This window comes from Natrix helvetica, assembly GCF_964273705.1.
Source record: "Natrix helvetica genome assembly, chromosome: 6".
Lineage (NCBI taxonomy): Eukaryota > Metazoa > Chordata > Lepidosauria > Squamata > Natricidae > Natrix > Natrix helvetica.
The window spans coordinates 10,093,708-10,112,441 of NC_138553.1; the positions used below are offsets into that span (position 1 = coordinate 10,093,708).

General features: G+C 43.6%; 1 protein-coding gene across 2 annotated transcripts in view; it reads right to left on the reverse strand.

Moving 5' to 3' along the window:
- Positions 1–17,300, reverse strand: part of PDE3A (phosphodiesterase 3A) — a 277,932-nt gene extending 260,632 nt beyond the window's left edge. The window contains exon 1 of one of the 2 annotated variants that reach the window (XM_081957782.1): positions 14,105–17,300. In XM_081957782.1, the coding sequence (XP_081813908.1) occupies positions 14,105–15,073 (969 nt within the window). In that variant the 5' untranslated portion in view covers positions 15,074–17,300. The remainder of the gene's footprint in view (positions 1–14,104) is intronic. The other variant, XM_081957783.1, reaches the window with a different exon arrangement.
- Positions 17,301–18,734: the final 1,434 nt, after the last annotated feature.

Genomic DNA, 18,734 nt, shown 5'->3' on the forward strand with positions numbered 1-18,734 from the left:
CAGTAGTCAACTAGGTGGAATTCCAGGATGTAAATCAGAGTTGGAATTCCACAGATGTGCCAACATACCTGTAAAATTAAATTGTAACTTTAAGGATGATTCTGCCTTGGACTTTGATTTATTCATGCATGGTATTTGGAACGCTGACAATTCTAATGTTTGACAACGGACTGACGGTTGCAGCGATTCACTTAACAAATGGGACAAGAAAAGACGTAAAATGGGGCAAAACTCACTTAACAAATTTCCCACTTAGCAACATAAATTTTGGGCTCAATTGCAGTCGCAAGTTAAGGACCACCTGTAGTTATCAGCTGCCTTGAGAGTCAGACATCAGTGAGGCAGAAGAACAGTTGGAGCCTGTTCCCAATACACGCATGCGCAGAGTTGCCAGAGGAAGGGAACAACTAAAGAACATGTGTCGACTTGGGAGTATGGCCAGATGATGAATGACCCGTCCCAGAGGAAGTCTAAGAGGAGCGAAATGGGGAGTGGAGTTTACTTAATTGATTCATGACTCTCCGAGACGCTTTGCCAAGTTTTGCAGATATCGGCCTGACAGCTCTCCAAGCCAGATAAGGCCTGTGACTGTAAATCCTCCCTTGAAAGACTTTGCCAGCTGTGAATGAACAGAATTCACTGTAAATTAATAAAAGGTTTTTTTGCCAGGACAAGGAGTTTGCTTCATGCTCTCGGGAAGCCTCGGCCAGAACAGTCGTCAGCAACTTTTTTCAGTGCTGTTGTAACTTCCAGTGGTTGCTAAAGAAATGATTGTTAGTCAAGGACTACCTGTACAGTATAGGAAGCAGTGAGGTTGCGATTCTGAAGAAAAAATCTGGAGGAGGAAGAAAGGACACTCACATAAATCCCGGGCAATGAAGGATCACAAAGATTTTTTCTCTTTTGGGGGGGGGGGGGAATAAAGGTTCTTTTACCCAACTTGAATGAGAATGGTTTAAAATGCAGAAGAAACAGCACTTCTACAAACCAATCCAAATAATTTGGATGATTCACAGTGCCGTCCATTTTTCTACAAAAGAACCTCTTGTAATTTTGTCAGCTGTTCCTTCACCCATTTCCATAAAGAAGCATAAACATATCTCCTTTGTTTTTCTTTCCCTTGTTTGTTTTATTGTTCTATTATTTTACTTTCGCTTTGTTTAAACTTCCTTTCTATTTCTTCGTTGTTTATGTGGTTGTGAGCCACCTAAAGTAGCCCATGGTGAGATAGGTGGCAAATAAATTTAACAACAACCACAACAATAACAATAATAACAATAACAACATTAATAATAGTTGAAAAAGCATTGTTTGGTTCATTGACATTGCAATACTTGGTGATGCATGAATTGAAGATAAACATCAAGAAAAAATCACAAAAGTACCGGGACTTGCAAATTGAAGTTGAGCGACTGTGGAAAAAGAAATCGAGTGTTGTCCCGATTGTAATTGGAGCCCTTGGAGCAATACCTAAAGGGCTCCCTCGCTATTTGGAAATCCTAAATTTATTAGACTTGAACATTCTGACTCTACAAAAAAACCACTCTACTTGGAACAACTTATATCCTCCAACATGGACTTAACCGTTCCTAAATCCGTGGTTAGGACTTGAGCCGTTGAGCTACCAACCAGTCCCAAAGTCTGAATCTCAGCAAAGATTAACCTAATAATAGACAAAATACTGGCGCATAACACACCAGACATCACACTGGTTGAGAAAAATAAGGTTACAATCATAGACATCGCAATACCAGGTGATAGCAGGGTCGACGAGAAGGAACATGAAAAAATCGCCAAAATACCAGGACCTAAACATTGAAATTCAACGATTATGGCACAAACCAACAGTGGTAATTCCAGTGGTAATCGGCACACTGGGTGCTATTCCAAAAGCACTGGAATTACATTTAAAACAGTTAAAACTTGACAAAATCGCCATCAGTCAAATGCAAAAAGCTGCACTGCTTGGATCTGCACGTATATTACGAAAATACGTTATGACGTCCTAGGCCCCTGGGTGGGGCCCGACTAGTAATCAATGCCAAATCCGGCGAAACAACTGGCCGCTGTGATACAATCATATAATAATAATGATGATGGTGGTGGTGACAGGTAGCCACTAATAGTATATACATATACATAGGATTTTCTTTTAAGGGGCACTACTTGGCATAAAATTTGAATGTTGTACAAGAAAATCTAGAGGCTATTTATTGCTAACAAACACCTAGCAGGTTACTATCAAAAGAATTTCAAAATGCAGACCTGTGAAAAATCCCTTCTTGCTTGATTTACCAGTATAGTCCACAAACCATCTTTTAAAGGCCTAGCCAGCCATGGCCACTGCAAAAATCAAGCATCACTTCTCAGTTTAACCTTCGTGACAGATTAAAATGCTGAGCATTCAGGTGACTTTAGATGGCCTTGGCTGCAGATGACCCCAAGATGTTTACAGTCCAAAATATTCATCATAAAAAACAGTTTGAAACAATTCAGTAGCACCAGCACATTACAATGGAATAAATCTGTCAATATTTCTTCACAGCACTTTGTAGAGGTTCCAAATCTTCTGGAAAAACCTGTTTTTGTAAGTCTCCCAAAAGCCACAAAGTAAGGAGTTGTTTTCAGCTCAAGAAGGGACAGCACCAGGCAGCAAGGAATGCCTAGCTGTGAATGTCTTCCTGTTGGATCTCCCAGTATGAGGTCCTCGGGAGATGCAGTTTATGCATGGGATCGGATGCTACCTGGAATGGGTGATCTGAAAGATGGCCAGATTCCAAGCCAGACAGGGAGAAAACAACTGGGACATTAAATTGCACATGGAAGCAAACAACCAAATCAATGCAACTGTGTAGCAGTAGTGTTAGACCTGTCCAAACCTTTAGCATACACTGCACTGGGAATCAACTGAAGTTTTCAGGTGTTCTTTAGGGACATGTCAAAATGAATTACAGTACAGGTAATCCTCGATTTAGGACTGGTTGCTGAGCTAGGGTTGTTCAAAGTCATGACAGCTGGACCGTATTTCATTCTGCAAACCGCACTTCCGGTTTTCAATCAAACCTGTCCAAAGTGAACCACAGAATGCGCTTAACGACACCATATTCGCTTACTGACCACTGCAAAACAAGCTATAAAATCTTTGGCAACAGTTTTGACTTACAAGCGTAATAGGCAGGCTCCATGATGGTCCTGGGCCAAGGACTACCTATAATCTGATATTTGCAGATCATCTTTTCCCCAGTAGCAGGGGTGGAATCCAGCAGGTTCTGGAGAACCCGTAGCGGAAATTTTGAGTAGTTCAGAGAATCAGTAGCGGAAATTTTGAGTAGTTCGGAGAACCGACAAATGCCTCTTCTGGCTGGCCCCAGAGTGGGCTGGGAATGGAGATTTTGTAGTAACCTTTCCCTGCCTCGCCTACCAAGCCACACCCACCAAGCCACACCACGCCCACTATACCACACCCACAGAACCGGTAGTAAAAAAAATTGAATTTCACCACTGCCCAGTACTGACATTAAATGTCTGAGGAAGTTATCCAGGTCATAGATGACTTAAAGATGCTTCTTTTCAAAAGGACTTTTTTAGACCAAGACGGCATTTCGTTTCTCATCCAAAAAGCTTCCTCAGTTGAGACAGGAGGATGTGGAGGATGGAAGAACAGATTCTGGTAGGATTGGGAGGGACTGAAGGATTGTATTTCTTTGCAGTGATCTGGTCATTAGCACTCTCTCTGAGAGCTCTTGGGGTCACTTGGGGGTTTATCTGTGCCCTCAGGTTCACCTGAATCAGAGAGCAATTGGTTGTGGATTCTTCTTGGAACTGCTGAAAGGACTGCAATGTAGACAAGAGATACCAGTAGGTGCTGTCACATTCCTCTCCTTCTGTTGAGAGCGAGCTATTCCCATTGGACTCTTTTACCCCTCTTTCAAACCAATGGTCCTCTCTATCCAAAATGTGGACTTGGCCGTCTTCAAAATTATTGACGTTAAACCATGTCTAAGCTAAGAGGGACCACTATTCTTGGATGGAGGGCCAGACTTGTCTTTTCAGGGGCACAATAGAGGTTGCGCTCCAAAAATGAGGATAGATAAGAAGAAAGAAGTGGTAGCGCGGGATCAAAAGTAATGTGACTGATGTTTAATTAAAATATAATATAAATAAATATAATAGAGTAAACCGAGCATTGGCCAGAGGCAGGACATTGCAGATTTCAGAAGCTAAGCAAGAGGAGAGTTGCTCAGCATTAGTTTGGGGAAGATCAAGCAATGCCAGGCCCGTGGCCCACCACCCATTACCATTACATAACCAAAAAATCTTCCTGTAATCAAGCTTGACTTTCTTTACCTTGTACCACACTGGATGAAAATTTAGAAAGCATGGTAAAGTTAAAAGTTCCCCTCGCACATATGTGCTAGTCGTTCCCAACTCTAAGGGGCGGTGCTCACCTCCGTTTCAAAGCCGAAGAGCCAGCGCTGTCCGAAGACGTCTCCGCTATCATGTGGCCGGCATGGCTAAATGCCGAAGGTGCACGGAACGCTGTTACCTTCCCATCAAAGGTGGTCCCTATTTTTCTACTTGCATTTTTACATGCTTTTGAACTGCTAGGTTGGCAGAAGCTGGGACAAATCATGGGAGTTCAATCTGTTATGCAGCGCTATGCATTCAAACCGCCGAACCGCAGACCTTTCTGATCGACAAGCTCAGCGTCTTAGTCTATGAGTCACTGTGTCCCTAAAAAAGCATGGTAGCTCTTTTCAAATTTTAAATTAAAATTGCAATGGTACCTTGGTACTCATAATTAATTGGTTCCAGGAAGCGTGATGAGTACCAAAAACGATGAGTACCAAGGAAATTTTTCCCATAAGAAATAACGCGGTGTGACACAAGGCAGCCAAAATCAACAAATTCTAGCTTGTGCGTTGAGTACCCAACAAACGATGAGTACTGGGACAAAATTTTCATGTCAGAATGTGTGGAATATCAAATTAAATGAGTTTTAAAGCAGTTGAGTAGCAAGATATTACTCTATAGGTAGTCCTCAACTTACAACAGTTGGTTTATGACCATTTGATGCTACAACAGCACTGAAAAAGTGACTTCTGATCATTTTTCACACTTACGACCGTTGCAGAAACCCCATGATCATGTGATTTACATTTGGATGCTTGACAACTGGTTCATATTTATGACGGTTGCAGGGTCCAAGGGTCATGTGATCCCCTTTTGCAACCTTCTAGGAAGCCAAGTCAATTCACTTAACAACGGTGTTACTAAATAACAGCTTCAGGGTGATTCACTTACCAAATGTGGTGAGAAAAGTCGTAAAATGGGCCAATACTCACTTTAACAATTTCTCACTTAGCAACCTAAATTTTGGGCTCAATTGTGGTCATAAGTCAAGGACTACCTGTACTAGCAAATAAGGGGGAATGGAGAGATAGGTCAGTTTCTCACTAAATACTCCTGCACCAAGGTTTCCAAAGGAGTATATAGAAAGGGGAAAAATAAGCTTGTTTTTTGTAAGCGGTCATAGTAATACTCCGTAGATTGAGGAATACCAATCCCCACCGCGTCCTCGCACAGAAAATTGCAACGCATGTCATCAGCATCCCCATCCTAGGTGTTTACACAACTGACATAAACTCCTGCACACAGTGAGTTCCTTTCAGTTCAGCACTTTCAAAAGTGCCCGTATTTCACTTTGCACATCATTTAACAACAGATAAAAGGCTGCACTGTATTTCAGGCACTCTTCCACTCCAGGACTTGTTTTCTTTAAACTGTCTCAACGTTTTCATATAAACGATGTTGTCATCTTACATGTTTTATGAACTATTTTGTGTTTGTAAGCTGTGCCACCACCTTTCACATTTTATGCTTTATCCATTTACATGTACGTGTACACACACACACACACACACACACACACACACACACTTTAACTTGAGTAGCAAGCAAAAGCACTTGAAACCTAGATGTTCTTTTTAAAAGAATTCAGAACCGTTACTTTAAATCAGGGGTCTCACCAAACTTGGAAACTTTAAGGCTTGTGGACTTCAACTCCCACAATTCCCCAGCCAGTCATGCAGAATGGTGCAAGTAGATATATAATATAAAATCAGTTCGCTGTGGTAATAATATCTAACAATTTTTAGGCCTTAAATGCAGCAGACGCCAATTTTATGTATGAGAAGGAAGGGACATCAAAACGGATTTCAAAATTCATGGCAAATGTTGAGGCAAACCTTTTGAATTTTCTTTTAGTCTCCAGCTTCATGTGTAACTTTGGAAGTGGCTAAATCTTACTTTCCTACTTGTTTAGATGCCACCTCCATGACAATGTTCAAAATGTAAGATCATTCAAACAGGAATCATACACTGGTGTAAAGAACACAGCATGCCCCTAACATCACAAACAAATAAGAGGGATTTCAAAATATATAAAAAAGATGGGGAAAAACCCCTTCATAACCTCAACATGCTTTCTGAGAAACCGAATGAAATGCGAGAACATTTGTTCTAATTTCAGAATTACCAACATAATCCCAGTTAGGAGAAGTGACAGAGACAGACAGAAATTAATCAACCTGCAAAGCAGTGGAGTTCAAGAATATCAGGAATTGCCTCCTGAATATTTCTACAAGAGCAAATAACTGGCAGGGGCTAGTAAAGTGATAGAAATGGATTGTCTTGAAATGGCAGAAATTCCACGGAACTCAGGTACGGTGTTGAGTAGCAGTATGACTATGAGTAAACATACACAGGATGTGACTGAAAGTGGTAGAAATATCTCCTGAACTTCTTAACATAATCAGAATTATCTTAAAGGGGGGTATTAGACTGTGCAGAAATGAACAGATTAACATTGGTAATTAAAGAGAAGGAAGAATCAGAGCATTATAAGATATGGGGATGTTTTCATCACTGGGTAGAAAATCAATATAGACAAAAAGAAACAGAAAATTGAATAATTTGGAAAAGAACTATATATAAAAGAATTATAGGGGAGGAGCTGAATTAAAAGCCAATTGAAATGTAAATTAAAGGTAAGATAAAAATAGATTAAAATGATGTAACTGTTAAATATGATGACAAAGATTGTATCCAGATGACACACTGTAAGATTAGCGATATAAGAGTGGTTATGGAAAAATTAAAAAAAATATTTTCTTTTAAAAGGGGCATTGGTACTTACCTGATACACCTCTTCTCATAGTGAGGGAGGAGTATCCAGGATGGGTTGACCTTGTCCTCTCTTGATTGGACTGAGTCAGATAAGCTCTTTTAGCCACGCCTTGGTCACCAGGCTCCACCCAGTTATCGGCGAAGACCTCTATCCGACTCGCTGTGTCATCCACTCTAGACTTTATTTTAGTTTCAAACCTTTATTTATTACTTCAACAGAACAGTTCAACAAACAACATAACAATTTCGCAATATACTGTTACTGTGGAGCTCGCTTGCCTGTCTTTGGTGAGAGTCCTCACTTAGTGCCCTGGGTCTCGCTCTGTGACCTGGGCTGCGCGCCGCCTTAGCGGTTGCTGCGTGGGCTTTCTACCCCCGCTGGGGGTTTCCTCAGCCTCTAGTGATTGATCAGGCAGCGTGGAGGCAATTTCGATCGCTTTTGCAGCAATTTAAATTTTTTCCTTTACGTTTCTTTAGGATCTCAGGATGAACCCAGCCACCCGTTGATGGACTGAGTCGATAACTGGGTGGAGCCTGGTGAGCAAGGTGTGGCTAAAAGAGCTTATCTGACTCAGTCCAATCAAGAGAGGACAAGGTCAGGCCATCCTGGATACTCCTCCCCTCACTATGGAGAAAGGGGCACGTGGCAAACATCTAACCTCCTGACTTATATGGTAGTTCCAGAACTGGGTGAGAAGAACAAACCAAAGAGAATTGTTGGCTGAAACGTTAACCAACTTTTTTATTTATCTATTTAGTAGCCTGTGGTGTAAGGAAATCCAAAGCAACCTGTTTCATCCAGATTAAGGGATCATTTTTTCAGTGAATGGGTAGAACATTTTTGTTTGCCTCAGATGACCTCAATGGGCCTACAAGCTTGAAGATCCATTACAAGTAGTCCTCGACTTCCCAACATTCATTTAAGAGCCGCTCAAAGTTAGGACAGTGCTGAAAAAAGTGACTCATGACCATTTTTCACCCTTACAACCGTTGCCGCATCCCCATGATAAAATGGGTCAAACCACTCATTTAACCACTGTCTCGCTTTGCCACAGAAGTTTTGAGCTCAGTTGTGGTCATAAACTGAGGACTGCCTGTACTGTAAAGCACATGTAATGTGGCAGACCACCATCGGAAGGCTTGGTTACCATTTAGAAAAGCAATACGTATTGTTCAGGGGGTGTCAAACTCAATTTCATTGAGGGCAGCATCAGGGTTGTGTTTGACCTTGGGAAGGCAGGGGGCGTGGCCAGCTTGATGTTACTCGTGTCAGGCACCTGTGGTTGCCCGAGCGCCCTCCTGAGCTCCGTTTTCACTGGCAGAGGGTTGCAGGAGGCTGTCACAGCCGAAAACGGAGCTGGGGGACGGACAGACGACATGCGGCTGTCAGAGGCACCGCGGGTCAGTCCTTCACTGTTTCCAGGGGGCCCACGAGCCGGATCTAAGCACCATGCAGACTGGATCTGGCCCACGGGCCTTTAGTTTGACACCCTTGCTCTAGTTGAACTGAGAAGTTATCTCCCACCATTATTAGTGGTGCTCAATTTATGGAAGGACTGCGGATTCAATTTCCAATTCAAAAGAGCAATTGCCTAGCATTGCAAGCAAGACATTTAAGGAATATAATTTTGATATCCTCTTTAACTTCTAGGGCAATGGGGTCACAATAGGCAAAAAAAAAATGAGTGAACCTCATTAATGTTATAAAGTCAACACGTCCACTTGCACACATGTCCAAAGTCCAAGTTTTTATTTGTTGTTATGCACAACGAGTGTTTGTATGAACCTTATAAAGAAGTAGGACAGCTGGTTCTGGGGCAAGAATGTGGGCTAGGACAACAGGAAACATTTCAAATCTCTGCTTAGTGAACAGTCTTGAGCATTGATTGTTGGGTGTGTGTTTTTTAGGCATATCCCGGACTAGACATCAAACCCACAAATACGTAGCCCAATCACGAAAACAGGTGGCCACTCTTAAGGCCTGTGTTTTCCTTTCGAGCAATAAATTCCAGACATTTCCAGAAAGAGAAGCTCAAGTTCCATATGATGAAGAAGGGCCTTTCGGCAGCCACTCAATTCATGCAAGACAATATCAGGCTAAAGACATAAAATAGCCTAAAATGGTAAAAAGCAACTTCCTGTGGTCTCTGAATATCGAAGCCAAACTTTAAGGACACGCAACAGTGATGGGCACTTTTCTGCTCCTCCCAATGTTTGTTTTTTTTATTTCCTGACCAGCACTTTTAGATAATGAAGAACTTAGGGAGCTGCAACCCATCTACACTACATTCTGGAACTTCTGGAAGAGACCACCTTTATTAGTAAAGGTAAATGGTTCCCCTCGCACATATGTGCTAGTCGTTCCTGACTCTAGGGAGGTGCTCATCTCTGTTTCAAAGCCGAAGAGCCAGCGCTGTCCGAAGACATTTCTGTGGTCACGTGGCCGGCATGACTAAATGCCGAGGGTGCACGGAAGGCTGTTACCGTCCCACCAAAGGTGGTCCCTATTTTTCTACTTGCATTTTTATGTGCTTTCAAACTGCTAGGTTGGCAGAAGCTGGGACAAGTAAAGGGAGCTCACTCTGCTCCGCAGCGCTAGGGATTCAAACCGCCGAACTGCCGACCTTTCTGATTGACAAGCTCAGGGTCTTAGCCACTGAGCCACTACATGTATTAATGATCATTAAATACCAACCTCTAGCGACACAAACCATCCCTCAGGCCGTCTCTTTGCAGTTGAAGAAATGTCAGATAAAATCAAGAAACTGGGGTGGTCCTCCTGATCCATTCAAAGACTCAGCATCTTGTGATGCATTTGCTATTTTTTGGTTTAAATGGTACCCTCTGTGATCACACCTCCCCCCACACCTCTTGACACCTGGACAACTTCTGGTTCCCCCAGACTAACATAAACCAGGTTAAGCGATCAACAATCATCTAATTACAATCCCCAAACTCGCAACCTCCTAAAATGGGAAATGTTGGAATTTTACAACACTGCTGCCAGGTTACATCTATACTCACGCATGCCAGTTTGTGCAGATCTAACTATACTAGTGAATACCTTTGGACAGGTGCCTTTTTAGATAACCAAGTTCCTCCATGTGACTCTTTAACAACACTATCAACCACAGAAACATGCATTCCACTCCAGCATCAAATTAGGTGCATCCAATGGGATTCATCCCAAGCCCAACAACATTTGTGCTTGTTGACAGAAATGCATTGCTATTTTGTTCTACCTACTTTATCAAAACTTTTTTTCCAAAAACTTCTTACAAACGAGGAAGCCAAGCTTCTAAAGCTTCAAGCCATTTTGGTCTTAACCCGCTTTTCTTATCCTTGAAAACAGTTGTATATTGCACACATCTGAGCATTATTGAATAATGTCAGGGAGCCACTAACTGTCTGGGAATTTATGGATTCTTTTCCACCCTGAATCAGACACCAAAACTTAAAATTCTACAATCTTGAGTTATTCAAAAAATAATAAACACCATTTCTCAAAACATCTTTCTCTTGCCTGATAAATGAGTGTAATAATCTGTTTTTTTATTTCTAAGTGGGTTTCTTTTAATTTTGAAAGGTATTCAAATTCAAAAATCTGGACAATGCATTATCCTTACACAAGAGATTCTCTTTTTTTAATTTCAAGTACTTTTTTGCATTGTAAAAAAGTTTCTTTAACTTGTGTGCATTGATAATGTAAGGTCAATCATAATAAAAGTGAGTTTTTAAAATATATAGTAGAACTATATCTAACTTTCATCTTCATGATTTCTTCAAGTACTTTCATATACTTACTTCCTGATTTTCCTAGTGCTGTAAATTCAATGTTCAGGCCAGAGGGGTTCACATCATTTGACAAACTTTAAGAGGAAACCCCGGTTTTTAAAAATCTGCATCTTTTCATTTCCCAAGATGGGGTTTAATTTCAAACCATGATGTTCTTTTACAAGAATATGTAAAAACACCTACTGTGTTTTCATAACACTGTTTTCTACACAGGACAAGGGAGAACTATTATAATGTCGAAGTTTTGCAGTTCAGGGCAATCAAAAACTTTAACATAATTCATAAAGTACAGTAGTTCTTTTAAAATACAAAAAAGAAAGAGGCGGGAGTTTAAAACTTTGAAACTAAACTTTGTAAATTTACATATTCCCAGGTTAAATGCAAACTACTAGGTTTTTTTTCCCCTTTTGGTAACATATATTTTATTTTGCAACCATCCAATTTTTCATTTCCAAATAACACTCCTCAAGTTGGCTGAATCAACTACAGAGATTTAAGATACCCTACAATCTGAAAAATGGGACTGCTGAATAGCACGGTTGTTTAATGGCCCTAATTTAATTCTTGTTGCATAATTAGCTCGATGTAGAGGACTGGAAACCCAATTAAGGATACTTATTTTTCTTACCACATAAATTAAGGTATATCGAGAAGTTTGTGTAAGCAAGCGATAGCAGCCAGACCCATATACTACACCCAAATGACATGTATTTTTAAAAAATACATATGGTTGACATCACTCATATAATAGCTATACTTTCACCCTCCTCCCACCCACCCCTTGGTTTTAATTAAGAATGTATGGTTTCATTTTTTTTTTTTATTTTCCCTCCCACTGTGGCACAAAGGAATATGACAAAGTATTGAGGACTGAATCCAAGTTTCAGGATCCATTTTTATTTGTGGCTTTTGCTCTTGAGAAATATGGTCAGTATTCCTTCTTTCCCTTAAATTTATTAAGTGCATTTGTGACCAATTAAACCTCAAACAACCTGCAGCAGACGGGACAAGCAATCTGAAAAGTGTAAAATTAAACAATTCCAGCATTGAAGAGGGGAGTATCTGCCAACTGTTAAAAATATAATGTCACTGCCTTGGGGGGGAGGGGGGAGTTAAAATTCATTTTTGTAAATAATATCCAGTCAAATGGCATCTACCTTAATACATATGCAAGTGTACAACCAGATTAATGGATTTTACTCAACCTTCCAAGAAACCTCGTTTAGAGCTGCAGAATTTTCTCCTTTCCTCCCAATCTTTTACTATGAATTCCCCAAAAAAAAATTTTTTTTTAAAATGGGAGAACACAAAACTTCTTCCACAGTGTGTGATTAAAGTTGTTTTCTTCTTCAAACTTAGCAAAAGCTTCACATCTCCAAAATAACCAGTGGAAATACCTGCTACTGTAAAACACCCATTGACGCATCATATTATCTGATATTATTATCAAAACTAATTATTCTACTGCCCAGTGGAATTGAAATATTCACATTTAAAGATCTGTCCGGTTAGTATGTATCACCTTAAATGAATGGCCTTATCTTGAATTTAAATAATATTGTAAAAAGTTTCAACTCAACATTTTTCTAGGAGTAAAATCTTGGCTGCTTAAAACAAAATTAAACAAGCAAGTTTTAAAACTTGAAAAATAGCTTTAAAATGAAGTAGATGAAAACTAACTTGCAATATTGCATTTCTATATTGGCTGTTTGGAGCTTTTCACCACAAAGAAATCCAATTTCTGGTTTCTCAAAGTTATAAAAAAAGTTTCTCAACCATCCCAAACTCAAAGAGAGACACCACAGATGCAGTCAAGAAAATCCAGCGACATAAGCTGTCACATCAACGGAAATCTAACTATAACATGGTTAAGTGTGCAAAAAAGCAAACACTCAAGTAACTGAGTTGTTGAAGGCCTTGCCATGAAAAAGGTACAACTCGTTTGCACCCCCAAAAAATAAAATAAAACTTAACTTCTGCTTGCTTTGGATTTGTAAATACATCAGTTTGTGCAGAATTAGCACCAGCTGTTCAAAAACAAGTCCTTTTCCTTTAAAACATACAGATACTTTTTTTTTTGTTGCTGATAAATTCTTCTCTCAAATCATTCTCAAGAGAGGGATGATCTTTAAAGTTATGCAAGAGAGCTATGACAAGCTCACAAGCAACTTACACGGAAGGATGAAAAAACAGAAATGCTTTTAACACGGGACTGGGACAGGGGTCTTCAAAGGGGGGGTCGCCTGGAAGGGGGGGTCCTGGTCCTCTTCAAAAGTGGTCACAACATTAAAAAAAAACCAACACCACTACCCTATGTTTGCCTGGCCTTTTGCCATTTAATCAACCCAATGAAATTATGTATTTTCTTCACATGGGGGGCTGCACATAGTAGGTTGGTGGGGCTATACTACCAAGTCTGAAAAGTCTTCTTATTCTGACCTGACGTAACTCTTAATAACTTTACAGTAACAGAGTTGGAAGGGACCTTGGAGGTCATCTAGTCCAACCATGTTACACCGTGTGCTTCCAGGCATTAAGAAAAAAAATGGCCGAGAGGGAAGGGGGCTAAATTACCCTACTTTTTTTTTCAAATTGTCTACCTTTAGGACTGCAAATCGGAGCTTCCACCGGATTGTTTCGAACCGCATGGCCAAGGGAAAAAGCAACGAGGGGAGTTCGGGGGAATGAGAGAGCCAAGGGACGAGGGTCGCGTGGCTTCTTCCCCAAACCCCCAAAACCTGAACCTTAGACTGTGTACTGTCGACCTCACCCCATTCCTAAGAGGTCTGTAAGGGGGCGTGCATAAGCGCACCAGCGTGCCTACCGTCCCTGTCCTAACGTTCCCTTGTATTCGTATCCATTCCATGTATTCATAACCATGCCTATCCTTACATCTGTTATTTAATTCATGCTTGACGAAATAAATAAATAAAATAAAATTGTGGCGGGTTTTTCACTCCGGGTCGCTTCCCCTTTTTTTTTCAAAGGAGGGAAAAGGAGAAGAAAATAAAAGCGGCGCCCAACTTTCTCGCCTCGGCGCGGCTTTTGCAAACTCCCCCCCCCCAGCCGGGCGCCGACTTCAGCCCGCCCGCGCCTTTCCCCCGCAGCGCTCCCCGCTTACCTGCTCGCGAGGGATGCAAGGCAGCGAGGTCCTCCGGTGTCCCTTGCCGCCGCAACCTGCCATCTCGGCGGAGATCACGGAGCTGGACCGCCGCCTCCTCTTCAAGCCCGCCGCGTCTTCCTTGGCCGGCCGGGCGGTAGCGGTAGCGGTAGCGGCGGCGGCGAAGGAGGAGGACTCGGCTCCTTCCGCTCCTGGTCGGCTCTCCTCCTCCTCCTCCCGCTTTCCGGAGGCGTGCCGAGCGCAGCTGGCCAGGAGGATGCCCAGCAAGCCCAGGAGATAAGCCAGGTGAGGTCTCCACGGCGCCCGGACGCCCTCCAAGAAGCCGAGCGAGGCGAGGCGCAGCAGGCTAGTCAAGGCCAGCATGAGGACGCCGTGACGGAACCGGGGCAGGAGCAGCCATGCCCAGCCGGCCAGGCTGCACAGCCCCAAGCCGGCGGAGAGCAAGAGGTGATCTTCTTCCCCCAGCGCCCAGCCGGCGAGCGCTTCCCCGCCGCAGCAGCAGACGGCCAGGAGCAGGACGGCGGTGCGCAAGCGGAGCCCGGCGCGCAGCAGCTCCAGTCCCAGCCAGAAGTAGGCGGCCAGGAGGAGGCAGCAGCAGCACAGCGCCGGGCCGGGCGGCGGGGACCAGCTGGGCTCACCTGGGGGGCCCTCCTCGCCCGCTTCTTCTCGAGCGTCCGGCCCCAAGGTGGTCCCCAAAGTCAGGAGCAGCGCCACCGACCCGGCGCCCAAAACCCAGGGAAGTTTCCTTCTCTGGCAAGTTCTCTCGCCGCTGGAGGAGCCTCCTTCCCGCCTCCTGCTGCTGCTGCTGCTGCTTTGCTTCACTTCCTTCGGGCCGGCTAAGGAGGAGCAGCAGCCGTTGCAACCGGCTCCCTCTACCGCCGCGGCCGTTGCCGAGGCGGCTTCGTCCTCCCGCAGAGTCCAACCGGCCCGAGGGGGGATGGCGCTGGCCGAGTCTCCGCTGGCGGCCATCGCGAGGGAGCCTTCTTTTCTTTTCTTTTTCCCCCTCCCTCCCTCTCTCTCGGGGGAGGGGAGGGGGGAAGGGGGGGGCAAGATTTAAAGCAAGATCGACCCCCTTTTCCTCAAGTCCCCTTCCAATAATGCAAGCGGCGGCTTTCCTTTGCGCGGGAGGGAATTGCCAAAGAAGGGGGAGGAAAGTCTCGCCGTTTGCAACGCTGCTCGCAAGAGTTTGAGGTTTTCCAAGTTGGGAGCGCGCGAGGGATCTTTTAGCAGGCACGGAGAATCGGAGTCGCTGCGCTTCGGGTCGGAGGGTTTAGAAATCCACGGGTCCCGTATTTTCAGGTTCCTCCATAAAAAAGAGGGTAGGAAAGAAACGCAACCCCCCCCTTAAGTTTTGCAAAACAGGTCCCCGCCACGCGCTGCCGAGTCCAAAAAACGGCCCGGGGAAACTGAGGCCGCGGAAAGGTTGCCGGGCGATGTGCGGTTCTGCACCCGATCCTCCGCCTGCGCGCTTCTCTCATGCCGCCTTTCTGCTCCGGCGATCCTTCCCCGGCGAGGCCTCAGCGGCCGGGCGCCGCCGGGCCCGCTGGCTGGGGAAGAGGGGAGACGGCAGCTCCTCGTGGCCGAGTCGCCCTAGGAGGGGAAATAAAAGGGGGAAGCGGACGCTCCGAAGGCGCCGGGCGAACAAGTTGCAAAGTTTTTCGATCCTGCAAAGAAGGCGGCCGCGAAACACTGGAGAAAGTGGATCCGAAGGGGGACGGGGCAGGTGGGATCCCAGGAATGTGGATCCTTGGTGGGAGGGAGGAAAGGCAGGTGGGATCCCAAGGGCGCGCCAGCCCGGATCTCCTTTGGAGGCAGCCGGAGGCGGCGAGCTTGCAGCCTCTGCGCCGGTGATGAGGAACTGAGCCCGGCGGCCGAGCGAGAGGTGCCGAAGAGCCAATGAATTTCCCGTTGGCTAACACCTCCGCCGCAGGCGCCGGGCCAGCCGCCGTCTCTTGCCTGGGAGGCTGGGCTGAGCTGGGGGCTCCTTGCACACAGGCGCGCGTGCACGGAGCCAGGTGTGCTTCGGCGGCTCCCTTAAAGAGAAGGGAGTCTCGCTTGATCGCCTCCCGCAAGAGCCTCCAGGCTGTCTGCAGTAGGCAGGCTACGAACCCGGTAAAAACAATACACAATTAAGCGAGGTGGAGTTGTGAACAAAGGAAAGCAGATGCTATCTCAATGACTTCGCCGGACACCCGTTTTGCAGCGGCCGCGGAGTCTTTGGGGCAGAGTGTACCTGCTTAAGGCTGCCGCGTGCTACCTTGCGGGTCAGATCCCAAGAAACTCCAAGAGGCTTTCTTCTGAGTAGAAGAATAGGGCGGGGAGATCATGTGGTCAGCCCATTGAATGCAGTGGATTTTTTGCACACACGGCTTCCAGTCGGTCACTCCCATTAAATGGCTGGGGTTTTGTGATGTGTACCAAAAGGGAACCTTGTCTCGTTTAACCTAAGGTGTTGGGTGAGACTAGCCAGGAAATCATTTTCACTCTTCTGAGAGGGTGTAAAAAAAAAAAAAAAAGCTCTGAAGCTAGCTGCCTGCTCAACAGATTGAATAATAGTTTGTTAAATAATTCAGAATTGTCTAACTTCCCAAAGAAACATAAACTGAGATTTGAAAGAGACACGTACAACAATAGAAAAAGAAAGGGAGAGAGGAAGAGAGAATGAAAGAAAGACGGGGGGGGGAGAAGAAAGAGGTAAGGAGAGAAGGATGGAAGGGAGAGAAAGAGAAGGAGGGGTACGAAGGGGAAGAGTAGGAGTAGGAAAAAGATAAGGGAAGAAGGAAGGGGAAGGAGAGGAGGAAGGAAGGAAGGAGAGAATGGAGGGAGGAGAAAAAAAGGGAAAATAAAGTGGTGTTACAACAGGAGGAAAGGATGGTAAATAAAGCAGCCCAAACTGTATATTATAACCTATTAAGTGAAACAATAAATGTATAAGAATGACAAATGTAAAGAAGAATAACAATTATGTGAATGTATATTTAAAATGGTGTGTAAGAGAATAAAAAAAATTGACAAAAAAAGAATTGCCTAACTTTATAAAAGGCACTAAACTGTGGATCCTCATTTCCAAGGAATGGTGGCTCTCTTCAACTAACATATTTAAGGCAAAATCAAGCCATATGACACCATCAAGACATATGAAATTAGTGGGTTTCGTGGCAGCTGGGATGCAGTTTACACCTCAATTTTAAATCTGGAAAAAGAATTCTAGCACTGATTATGAGTGGCTTAAACATACCTGCCCAAAAGGGCAGTTACCTAGGTAGCACCTAATACAAATTTAGGGATTCTTCTGTTCTACTTCGGAGAACTCTTGGATTTTGCAAAGCAGTAAACCATAAACTATAGATGATTTTTCTAGATTTGCAAAACAGAACTACCAAATTAGTTTCTGGGACAACTACACTTGTGGGAACCCAATCTGCTTTGCACACTAAGCAACAAGTTGTGTTTCACAGATAACTAATGAAGCCAAGCATATTGCCAGTGACTTAAACAGTGTGCTATTAAGAAACTGGGATTAATTCAGACAAACTAGAAACATCTATTTCTTTCAATCTATGAGGGTTTTCCCCAGGGGCGAAATTCAGGAAGTTCTGACAGGTTCTGGAGAACTGGGAGTAGAAATTTTGAGTAGTTCGGAGAACCGGCAAATACCACCTCTGGCTGGCCCCAAGTGGGAATGTAGATTTTGCAATATCCTTCCCCTGGCACGCCCACCAAGCCATGCCCACAGAACCGGTAGTAAAAAAAAATTGAATTTTTGGCAAGATTTTTCAGAATTGGTTTGCCATTGTTTCCTTCCTAGGGTTGAGAGAAAATGATGGCACAAGACAAAACCTATCCCTATCAGATCAGAAATATTTTTTTTAATTGAAAAAGTTTTACACAAATAATTTTTCCCCCTTTTTACCCCCCCACCATGTAATGTAAATCACATACAAATACTGAGTCTTTGAATATCAGAAATATTTATTTGCCAACAAGTACAAGGAAACAAGTATCAGTATAGGCATAGACATGAACACATGAAAAATGGCACAAATAAATGAATGTAAGTAAGCAAAACGTAGCCATAGACACATAAAATGAGTACATTTAAATGAGGACATTAGGATAGGGACAGTAAGCATGCTAGTGTGCTTATGCACACCCACTTAGGCACCTCTTAAGAAATGTGCAAGCTCCACGGTAGACAGTTTAAGGTAAAAGGTATGGGGGTTAGAGGAACTAACAACAGGATCAGGTAGAGTGTTCCACACATTTACTGCTCTATTGCTGAAATCGTATTTTCTGCTGTCAAGATTAGAGATTACGTTTAGTTTGTATTTCTTGATAGCTCTTGTGTTATTGAGATTGAAGTTAAAGTAGTCACTAAGAGTTAGGGCATTATGGCAGATAATCTTGTGTACTAAGCTAGGGTTGGAACAATGACAGCGTAGTTCAAGGTTATCCAGGCCTAAAATTTCAAACCTGGTGGTATAAGGAATTTTATTACGAGCAGAGGAGTTGAGGACTCTTCTTGTAAAATACCTCTGGACATTCTCTAATGTTTTAATGCCCGAAATGCAGTGTGGGTTCCAGGCAGGTGTGTAGTATTCAAGGATAGGTCTGGCAAAGGTTTTGTATC